The sequence below is a fragment of the Juglans regia genome, chromosome 13, assembly GCF_001411555.2.
Source record: "Juglans regia cultivar Chandler chromosome 13, Walnut 2.0, whole genome shotgun sequence".
Taxonomy (NCBI): Eukaryota; Viridiplantae; Streptophyta; class Magnoliopsida; order Fagales; family Juglandaceae; genus Juglans; species Juglans regia.
Genome location: NC_049913.1, coordinates 931,300 through 943,414, shown reverse-complemented (window position 1 = coordinate 943,414; position 12,115 = coordinate 931,300). Strand labels below are relative to the sequence as shown.

General features: G+C 33.3%; 1 protein-coding gene across 1 annotated transcript; it reads right to left on the bottom strand.

Moving 5' to 3' along the window:
* Window positions 1-978: 978 nt before the first annotated feature.
* LOC108988869 (scopoletin glucosyltransferase-like) lies at window positions 979-10,281 on the bottom strand. The gene is made up of 2 exons (XM_018962252.2): window positions 9,526-10,281; window positions 979-2,012 (listed from the first exon to the last, which is right to left on the bottom strand). Exons 1-2 carry the CDS (start codon window positions 10,053-10,055, stop codon window positions 1,079-1,081), a joined length of 1,464 nt encoding a protein of 487 aa, XP_018817797.1. The 5' UTR covers window positions 10,056-10,281; the 3' UTR covers window positions 979-1,078.
* Window positions 10,282-12,115: the final 1,834 nt, after the last annotated feature.

Here is a 12,115-nt window from a genome sequence, read left to right as displayed (position 1 = left end):
TATAAATATATATTTATATTTATATATATAATATATATAAATGTAAGATGGGGCAAGGCCAAGGCCAGAAAAATGTAAGGCGGGATTGGACCCTCCTTGCCCCCGCTAGGGGCTCTAGATTTGAGACGAGGGGCTATGCCCCGTCATGGGCGGAGTGGGATTGCCGCCCACCCCTAGCTAATAGTTCCCCATGGTCTCAATCATGCAAGCCTACACAATTTTTAAACCCTTTGATGAGATAACGCCATATTTATTTTGTCTCAACAAAATCACGACACCCGATGCATGCTAAGGATAAATCAAGTGCTCAAAGCAGGCTCTCTAGTCTGTCTTGGAATATATTTGTGCTGTGCTCAAGTTACAGCACATGAAAGTGAAAACTAGTTGTACGTTTTCGATTGATTCACAACAATTAAGCAAGCAATGCAAGCTTTAAATCTTCGATCAAGGCATGCGCTCAACTCGGATTAAAAAGACACCCCTTCTTCAACGTCAGATCTCGTTGCCATCTAATTCCCGATTAGCATTTTTGCATTACTTTTTTTTACTACTATTCTTTCTTTCTTTTTACTATTATTCATATATCATCTTAAATCACTTTAACATCCAAATGAGACCTCTTTGTTCGCTGTGAACACCAAGCGAATTTATATAGATTTGCATTTACACTCTATACACGCACGAATAAATGGATCATCATCATGATTTTAAATATGAAAATTAGAAAGTGGCTGTAGTATGAAGACGTGAGAGACCTTAATTTGTCATTAAGATTAAGGCCTCGTTTGTTTACAGAAAATATCTCATCTCATCTAATCATTACAAATTTTTCAACTTTCAAAATAAAATAAACAATTCAACTTTTTCAAATTTCAAAATAAAAATAATATTAAAAAATATATTCTAAGAATACTTTATTCAATTTATCTAAAATCATTTTAACTTATCTCTAAATCCAAATGGGAATATAAAGAGCTATTAATATAATTGCGCACAAATCCAAATTACTTCACTGTAAAAAACCATCAATATCAGAACATTTATATTATGAGACCTCCCCCAACGTTTCTAGCATATATCAACCGCTGAGGATCTTCAGTTCTTCAATTAAAGCATTCAAATCGGAATAGGATGATCCGCCTTTTTCCATGGCTCTCCTTGCCATCTCCCCAAGTGCCTTGGCTCTGCTTCTCATTTCCTTTGCTTCTTCACTTACCATCATAATTCGCCTCACTGAATTCTCTATTGCTTCCTTTTTTATACTATAAGCATCATTCCCCATCATATTAACGCATTGCTGAGCACCCACAGGGACTCCAATTTTCAACACTTGAGTCACTAGCTTCTCATTGAAAAATTGCTCAGCAAACAAAGGCCATGTGACCATAGGCACCCCAGCAGTAACTCCTTCTAACGTTGAGTTCCATCCACAATGAGTCACAAATCCTCCTACCGCTTCATGATCCAGAATCAAAACTTGGGGTGCCCAACCTCTTATTATTAGTCCCTTGCCTTCCATTCTCTTCTCGAATCCTTTTGGCAACCAATCTTCCTCTTCTTTTTCGTCTTTGCCTCTCTTCACGACCCAAATGAATTGTTGTTCAGAAGCCTCAAGACCCATTGCAATCTCCATTAGCTGAGAATCGGTTAGGTTGGCCAAACTTCCGAAGCATATATAAACAACTGAATCGCTGTTCTTTGCATTAAGCCACTTCAAACATTCATGTTTATCGATGGAGGATTCTTTTCCCCTCTGACCTTTGTCTTCAGCCTCCTTGTTGCATAGTGAAACTGGACCTATATGCCATGCCTTCCTTCCCAAGACCTTTATGTAATGATTTGCATAAGCCGGTTCGAGCTCATAGAAGCTGTTTACAACAACCCCATAGCTCCTCCCCTCTGCTTCATTGGCTTCTTTCAAAACCTTGGTAAGGTGATCTGTTTCAAGTACGCCTTCCTTATCATTGAACTGGGGCATTTTCATCCTTGTCAACTTTATCTCGTCAGGAAAATTAGGAATGACGAAAGGTTCAGAATTAGATAAAACTTTTTTCTGAGGTTCATACACTTGTAGACTCACCATTGTAGACAGAGAGAAAAAACTGATTCCATGAAAAACAAGCCTTGGGATGCCAAATTTAGCGGCAACATCAGTTGCCCATGGAAAGAACATGTCGGCAACAATGCAATGAGGTCTGTAATCTTGTAGTAGCTGCTCGAGGGGTTGTCGGAGCATCCCCGTGGCTGTCAAGAAACTAGCACTGTTTTCGACGGAAGTAAAGGAGTCGATGTTCTCGCACCCTTCTGGCAGGCCAACCTCTACTGTCGGGAACTTGATGGTTTTGATATCAATATTGAAGCCGCTGCAAGTTTTGGTTCTTTCAATCGTTTTTGCGACAAAAGGCTCGTTGAGCGGGGTGGTGATTATGGTCGCTTTGACTCCTTGGGTTGTGAATAGCCTAGCCATGTCGATGATTGGTAACATATGGCCAGGGGCCATCAAGGGAAAGAAGAATATGTGAAGCTGGTGACTTTTGCTACCCATAACACCTTGAAAGCGGATTTTGATTTAACAAGAACAGGGTGATCAGTACGTTCGATGCGACGATAACAAGGAGATCGGGAGGAGATACAGAGGGTAGGCTAGGCTTAGCTAGGCTGTGTTGTCCCCTTGTTTGAATCATATGTTTACAAGATGAACATGATGCATGTATAAGGCATATAGATAAGGAAGATTGGATTTTTCGTTGTAGCGGTGAATGCAATCCGCCCATTCTTGCATGCACTCATATCCATAAAAACAATTCTACTTGCAGTCTTAAATAGAAGATTTTTGTACAGTTTTATTGATGAATGTAAATAAAATAAAAAATATCAGTTTTATAAAAAATATTATTATAATTTTAATTTTTTTTAAATATAATTATATAAACTTGTATAAGTAGTCCATTTAAAAATTATATGTAGACTAGACAGTATTTGGATATTGAATTGAATTAAGTTGAATTGAGATTATAAAATATTATTTTTTAATATTATTTTTATTTTAAGATTTAAAAAAATTGAATTATATTTTATATTTTATATTAAAATTTAAAAAAATTATAATAATAAATTAAGATAAGTTTATAAACCAAACGAAACCCGTCATCGAATAAATTGTTTCCTACCTCACCTCTTTGAAGACGTTAAAATATTTGAGGCATGAGCTGCTGTATAAATGCCAGAAAATGATGACTTGCTTTTTCCAATTGCACTTACACCATTTAAAATGCATGTACTGCGTACATCACTCAATATATACAAATCAGATTATGGAAGCTTCATCTACCTTCAGCAGCAAAGAATTTTCTTTGGAGAGCTTGTCGAAATATACCGCCCACTAAGAGCAATCTGTACAAAAGGAAAGTTGTGGATAATCTTATATGTCCAATGTGTACTCGAGAGCCAGAAAATATTGAGCATATATTGTGGGAGTGTGTATTAGCTAATGATGTTTTGAGTCAACTGTCCAGAAAAATACAGAAATGCAAGTGGTTCTACAGAAACTTTAGAGAGTTAATAGAAGACTTGTTCATCAAATTAGATAAGCAAGAACTGATAGAATTATTTTTAACTTTTTGGAATCTCTGGTGGAGAAGAAATGAGTTTGTTTTTAGGAATATTTTGATAGATCCCCAGGCTATGATCCATAGAGTGAAACAAGTGCAATTGGATTTATGTACTGATGATCCAAGTCATGAGCATCAAGTCAATGCAAATAATAGAAGATCAGTTGTTTGGATTTGTCCACCTCAAGGATTTTGTAAAATTAACTAGGATGTGGCTGTTGATAGTACGCTTTGTAAAATAGGTATCGGGGTAGTAGTTAGAGATAAAACAGGTAACTTTTTGACAACCTTAAGGTAAAAACTTGACTTAATCCCCGATCCTAAGCTTGCAGAAACCAAAGCAGTAGGGATAGCAGTTCAGTTTGGGCTTGAATTGGGAATGAAGAGGGTTATTCTTGAAGGAGACTCCAAAGTAGTAGTCAAAGAACTCAATCTTCAGAATCAAACTGAAAGCTACTTTAGGATGATCATACATGATACTCAAGTTTCAATAGCAAAGTTAGAAACATGTACAATAAATCATGTTAACAGGGAGGGCAATTCTATTGCCCATAATCTAGCTAAGGCTGCTTTACATGTTTCAGATTACTTAGTAGACATGGAGGAAACTCCATTATTTTAACAGATGTTGTAACACTTTTTGTCATCAACGAAGAAAGTTGTTTTAAAAAAAAAAAAAAAATGACTGAAAGAAACGTGGATAGTACTGTTTCGGATATTTCTTCTTTTTCGCATGTACACATCATATGAGTACGGCAAACATTTTCAACTAGTTTTAATTTTTTTTAAAACTTTTTTCATTTTCAATCCAAATATCTTTCAATATATATTTTTTATTTTAACAAATCTATTTTAAATTTTCAAATTTTCATCCAATTAAATTTTAGTAAAAAGTAGAAAAAAAAAATCAAAACAGATTTTATAAAATCCAATATAAAAACTATAAATTATATTCAAATAATTTTTTAATTTTACCTATTAACTTTTATAAAACACAATACAAAATATATTTTTAAAAACAATAATGCTAGTCTACCACCCTCACCATACCGCTCAGTTTGACTGCTTGTCAAATTTTTTTATTTTTTTTACTTAATGATTAAGAAAGTGATTTTAAGTATATTGAAATATTTTTTTTAATATTTAAAAATGATAAAAAAATATGAATAAAAAAATTAGATAAAAAAAACACTAGTTTTGCACTAGCGGTCACTTGTAGCGGTAAGCTGCAAGCGGCACGCTAGTGCTACTCTTTTTAAAAAAGAGTCGGGCTACTCTGCCGCCCAAAGTAGCCTGCTCAAAGTTACCGTCCCTCATATTTTGGATTTTTTTTTTCATTTTTTTTCACATTTTTTAATATATTTAAATATTTTTAAAAAATAAAAAAAATACTTCAATACATTTAAAATCACTTCCTTAATCACTAAGTTAAAAAATAATAATAAAAAATTAAAAAAAAAAAAAAAAAAAACAAACACAAGCAATCAGAAACTAACACAAGGAAAGAATAAGTGCTGCATTTAGAAACTAACACAAGGTGTTGGACACGGCACTCAGAAAAACCATGCAGAGTACGTAAGACAATGACGAGAATGGTTAGAAACAAATTTGTTAAGCTAAAAGGGAAAGCAGATAATTCAGCACTTCTCACATGTAAAAGTACCATACTTGTTCAATGTTCGCATCTACAAACATGACCTTTGCATTTTCAAGGCAAAGTTTAATGTGAAGCTTCAACAATCAAAGGGGAGAGAAACAAAAACATGGATATGATATAAGAACAGAAAAAGAAAATATTAACCAAACAACTATCCACCATTTTTGTACGCATGATATAAGAAGGTAGGAACAAGTGCTCACCCTTGTCATACCTGGAGGGAGTTTCAAAAGATTTTTAAAATAAGAATCTGAAAAAAAAAATACTAATGTAGTAGGCTACGACCACTTTTCCTTTACATTCCAAGTCAATCATTATATTCTAAGAACAAAAACATGACTTTTTGAATTATAGATACTTGGAAAAGATGAGAACTAAGCAAAGCATGTTCGCCTTGCAGCCACCCAAACCATTCCCAACAACAGGCCTCTCTAGAGAGAATCTTTTGTTTTTTTATAAGTAAGCCTCTCTAGAGAAAATTCCAACATTAATACCACTTATTCTATCTATATCATACCCTTTCCATTTTTTCGGAGGCACCAACATGGGCACATAAGGAATCAACATATGCTTAACTTGCATAAAAAGTTACACCAAAAAATAATTAAGTTGCAAGAGTTAAAAGTATCGAGATATCTATAATTTACATTGCATATATAGTTGCAATCTATATAGACTTATCAATCCAATAATTCATAATACGCAACCCAAATGGGTAAGATTACGATTAGACATAGCATTTTTGTTTACCATGTAGAACCAAAGAATTCACAATACATTTAATTGACTTTATAATAACATTAATTTAGAATGCATGAAACAGGTAGTATCAACACAATATTGTGGCTCACAGTTTTATCAAGCCCCGTAAAGACTAGAGGATCGCATTCTATAACTCCATAATTCCTCACAAAATTTTGCCTACAAGGACCAAGGAATGATTCAGAACTACAATTGTGTACATATGCATACTGCATAAATATACATGGATATTGACAAAGAGTCATCAATCCAGGCAAATACATAACTGAGAAATGGCCAAACGATTGACTGTATAAGGTGATCAAATTGAGAGGCATTTGCTCCAATCCTACAAGGCAATTCACTGATAAATGCTCACCGTGGGATTTTTACTACAGCTTTATATTTGTACCTGAAAGCAGGTCGAATGTCAGGAGGTCCATCTGCTGACTGGTTAAGAGGAGGTTGTACATAAGTCAATTCAGTTAATAATTCTATTAATAGACACCCCAACTACAAAATTGCACTTGATTAATATTAGTTTCTGAATCTGCAAAATAATCAAAACTAAATAGTAAAACTTGGTAGGTTAGCCAAGAGTAGCAAACCTTAACCTGTGTATCTCGACTCCAGGACTTAATTTCTTCTTTCTTCAAAAGCATTTGCACCTACTTCAGTCTTCTCTTTCTAACTAAACTATTTACATGTTTCATAAGTATTTCCTTTTCCTTTCGCAGACCCTCTTCAGTACCAGCTACAATGTTCTTGCTCCGGTAATTCTTAGTTTTCTCCAAGAAACTATGAATTCTAACATGAAAGAAGCTGAAGACGAAAGGAGAGATGGTTTCTGCAGGAGACGAGAGTGAGCCCATGGTGGAATCGGTTCTATGGGAGACGAAACAGAGGCTGCGGTGGAATCGTCTTCGGCTCAGGATAGACGTGCTGTCGAGGGCCCGGAGGGGGAGGGACGCCCCGTCGAGGAAGGGAGGCTGTGCTTCGTGCGGAAAAAACACAAAGAGGGAGGGAATTGGGGAGGGAAACTGATGAGATGAAAAACTGAGGAACGGGAAGCAAGCAGTTTTAATTTTTAAATGAAACGGTAGGTTTTGTTTTTTCTACGTCAATACCATTTAAACACCGACTGTATGGGACCATGGGTAGTCTGTATCCAGCGTTTTTCTACATAGAATATAGATGTTTTTCTTACCTTTTCATATAGTGGGTTCAGGTGAAGATCATCTGCTAGTCCTAGTTATTATCCTTTGCTTTAGATGGAATTGAAAACGATCTTTATCCTCACTGAAGTATGCCACTCTGATCAACTGTACAGCAACTTCAATTTATAATGTTATGGGCTTAACAAATATTTATACTTTCACTAAGAGTTTTGACTGTTTGAATATAAATTACATCAAAATACTGACTACAATGTCAGCTTAGGCTGCACCAAGTCAAATCCAATCCTCTAAGCCAATCTTTCTCAATTTATATAACAAAGAACATAAACTGATAATTACAGGCGCAAGCTACGTATACCCCCCAGTGTATAACAGAAGAAGAAGAAATCTATCAGTCACTTTAAAAAAAAAAAAATCTAAATGCTGTACTCGGGCAGCAAATAACTGGGACAGACAAAATTATAAAGCCCCCTCCAAACGAACCCATAATAAGAGAGCACCACAGTGACGCCAAAAGAACGATGCATCAATGCGATTCAAAGACTGCACCAGCAAAGTAGTTCCAACAGTAGTCTTCTCAACTAAGCCGACTTTTCGCCGGCATGTTTTATCTGAAGAGCAGCTCTAACAACATTTCCCCTGGTTATTATTCCAACCTACCAAATTTAATCAGAGAGATCAATCAGAAACTACATATTCCTGTTAAGCATCTTTCAAATGCAATTTCAAACAGAAAAACAAGCAAATAATTTTCTTACCAGCTTACCATCACCATCTACCACAGGCAATCGACGGGATTTTGTTTCAAGCAACAACCTAGCATTAGAAGAATTGGTTAAGAGCATTTAGAGTTCAAATTTTGTGACCAAGAAAATGACTATGGGCTCATCATATCATACACAATGCTTGGGGTTGCAGTCTGTAGTTCATGTATGCATATAAACAGTAAAACCACCACTTCTGTAAGAAACAATCAGTTCCCTCCCTCCTACATATGGTGCCGGAATAGTCTGAAACACACTTGTGTCACTTTGACTGCCACAAAAGAATAAATAAGAAACTGTTTTATGAAAAAAAAAAAAAGACAGGTAATAAAAAATTTGCAATTAGTGTCTAACGAGCTGTAGTCCAAATTATAATAAAAACTTCTTTATGGCTCATAAAATATCACTAATATTACAAAGGAAAACAAAAAAGGGCATGCAAACCAAAAAATTATACAACCAATTTTATGATTCCCTGCCAAAGGAAAAAGGATAAAAGAGACAAACTAAAAGATTTGAGTTTTTTAATCAAAGAAAAGAAGTTATGCCAACACAGAAGATGTTATGATGACAGCAATGACATCTTATATGATATGTCATGCCAGAAATTCCCAAATCCTGAACAAATTTAAGCAACCGCACATTCCCAATCTTTTTAATGAGTACACATTCCCAAATATAGAGTCATTTATAAAGCAAATTCTAGATCATAATACCCATTCTACCTGATATTGAATCGAGTGCTAACAAGTCATAGTCTGAAACGACACCAACCTGCCACAGGAAAAAATCTCAAGTCAACGCATTGGAATAAACAATCTCAAAAAATTAAATTGTTTTAACATAGCCAGATTACCTTATTTTTTTTTAAGTATAAAAATGACAATAAAAATAATAGAAGCTTACAGTAATAGAAGATCTTGTTCAAAAACTAATGATAATCTTTAATAACAAAAAAAACCATGTTCAACTAAAAAAGTTGGACACGTGCTCATTGTCAAAAGGGATTAAATTATGATCTACATATACCAATATGAGTTCGATATAGAACAAATCTAGAGAACCTGTCTACATCTGGTGAGCTCGGAATTTTTGGAAAATTACTGTGTTAAGAACTTGGAAATGTATAAACTTGATAAGGCTTTATACCAAGCTTTTAAATTTCGTTTCGTATCTGTCGTAATATGCCGATATAATTTAGATGAGATTATTTATGATTTATATATATTTATATAGAAATTATTTCAAACAGTACCGATATCGAGAAATATATTATTTCAATATCTTGACCGAAACGTATTCTATACATTGTTTTATAATCCAAACACAACTTGGAAAAGATTGATCTTGAAGGTGTGTGAAGAGGGGATGAAACAAGAAAATAAGGTTGCAAGAATTAGAGGCAGCAGTAATTTTTTTTTATCAGTAAATAAAAATTTTATTGACGAGGACTAGGCATAGCCCAAATACACGGCACAGCTCAAATACACAGCACATATACAAGAGCAACCTTGTAAAATCGTTCTCGAGTCCTAGCCGTATAGGATCCGCGAGTTGCGTTCTCGTCCGGTAGGCCAGGCAAGACAAATTTCTCATTGTCGGATGAGACAGTTTTGTGAGGGTTGTACTGTATTATGCTTCCCATAGCACACATGGAGAAGAAGCTGGTACCATGGAAGATCAACCTCGGAACTCCATACTTGGATGCTAGAGCCGTTGCCCACGGAAAGAACATGTCAGCAACAACGGCATGCGGGCGTAGTTCTTGCATTAGGTTGCTGAGAGGATGTTGGAGCAAGGAGAGGGCATCGAAGAATTTGTGGTGGTGTTCTTGGTTGGAGACCAAATCGAGGTTTTCGAAGCCTTCGGGGAGGCCGGCCTGTTTGGCAGGGAATTCGGTGACTTTGAGGCTGATTTCGGTGGGAGAGTTTTGGGTTTTTTCGATAGTTTTGGTGAAGTACTGGGCGTTGTGAGTGGTGGTGATTATGGAGGTCTTGACGCCTCTGGCTGTAAAGAGCCTAACCATGTCTATGGTTGGTAAAATATGTCCCTGTGCCATCAGACGGAAGAATAGGACGTGAAGCTGATCAATTTCAGTAGCCATGCTTGAAATGTATTGGATTGGCCTCGAAGGAAGATAGTACAAAGCTAGAAGTTCGGCTTAACAGAGATGAAGCAGCAGCAGCAGGAGGCAGCAAAATTAGAGATTGGGGATATTGGCTATTCGTGCTTACCCAAAAACAAGTGGCCGCAGCCCGCTTCTGCACAGGGATGGAGCAAAAGCAAGGGGCCCGGACTGACTCTCTTTAACTATTGCTGTGGGTGAGGAATATTTCGTTTCTGACAGGGGATTGTACAGGTTGAATATAATGGATAGGGTGATGCTACAGCCCGCCTGGAGGCTTCCGCTGAGAGCTTTCGTTAGGATGTAATATTATTTTATGAGTAATATTAAAGAAAAGTTATTATAACAATATCTATTTTATATTTTTTATGTGATTATTTTTAGTTGATTATTTCTAATATTTATTTAGAGATATGTGTGGTCTAAATGATGTTATATTATGTGTGTAAAATGAATATTCTTAATAGTAACTTCTATCTATATTTATTATTATTTTATATGTGTTTTATTTAAGTAATTTTTTATATAAATTTTTTAATATTTTAAAATATTTTAAAAAAATAAAATAAATTTAAAACATCATTAAAAAAATATTTTTTAATCAAAAAGTAAAAAATAATATATTAAAAAATACTTCCTTAATCAAGAAGTAAAATAAAAAATTATAAAAAAAATATTTTCTATAATTTTTTATTTTACTTTGTGATTAAGAAAGTATTTTTAATAATATTATAAATTTTTTTAAAAAAAATATTTTAAATGGTCATGCTACAGCCCTGCTGGGACTCCTGTTGGGTTTAATATGTACTTTTTTATGTGTATTTTTTTAATTTCTTTTTTATATAGATTTTTTTTACACTTTTAAATATTTTTAAAAAATAAAATAAATTTAAAATATCATTAAAAAACACTTCTTTAATCAGAAAATAAAAAAAAATTATTAAAAAATACTTCTTTAATCACGAAATAGAATAAATATTATTTTTTATTCTATTTCGTGATTAAAAAAATATTTTTTAATAATATTATAATTTTAATTTTAATTTTTTAAAATATTTAAAATTGTTAAAAATATTTATATAAAAAAATTAAAAAAAACACATATAAAAAAATATTAGAACAACGGGCATTTAGCATTTTCCTATTAATAAAGTGTCGGAGGTGTCTCTTTTTGGCAAAAAAAAAAAAGCAGTGTACGTCACCATTAGACGCGTGTCGATCAGCAAAGCTTACACCTGCGTGATTATAATTTTCTAATGCAAGAGTTGAGAACAACGAAAAGTGGCAGCCAGTGGTGACGACATGAATGTTGTAACGTGTAAATAATTTCTTTTTACATAAATTTAATATTTATTCAGTCGTGATAAAAAGAAAATTATACAAAAATAAATTTATAAATTAACGTTATGAAATTATAAATTTATTTTTATTATAAATTAAATTTAATAAATTCTATAAATTCACATTAATTTATAGATTTATCTTAATATAATATCTTTATATATTTATCTTTATATATGCAGCAAGTCTCTAATTATAAATATAGAATTTGTACTTAAAGTGAGCTGCTCCCTTTCGATTCATTCACATGTATAACCAGTGTGATGCTATATGGTATACACTCTTTTATATTTTTTTGAAAAGGATAAATACAAAATATTTTCTTATGATATTTTACAAAATTTTATTTTAAAATGATAATTATTTTTATAACAAATTTCGAAGACAAGAAAACGCTTTATTTCTTAACGGTTCATGGTAAACCAAATGAGATATTTATTTCCTAGGAGTAATGGACCTGGGGATTTGATCGATTCATCTTGGTGTAGGTGTGTGATTCATCAAAATCATCTTTAAAATTTGATAAAAAGTACATTTTTTATAAATTTAAAACTTTCATATCCATAATCTCATAGATTAGTTATTAAATTCATTAAAATAATAATATAAGATTATTTTTTCAAATAAAAATATTTTTTATTTTTTTTATATTTTATAATTATACTAACTATATATATTAATAATTTAATTTGATACTT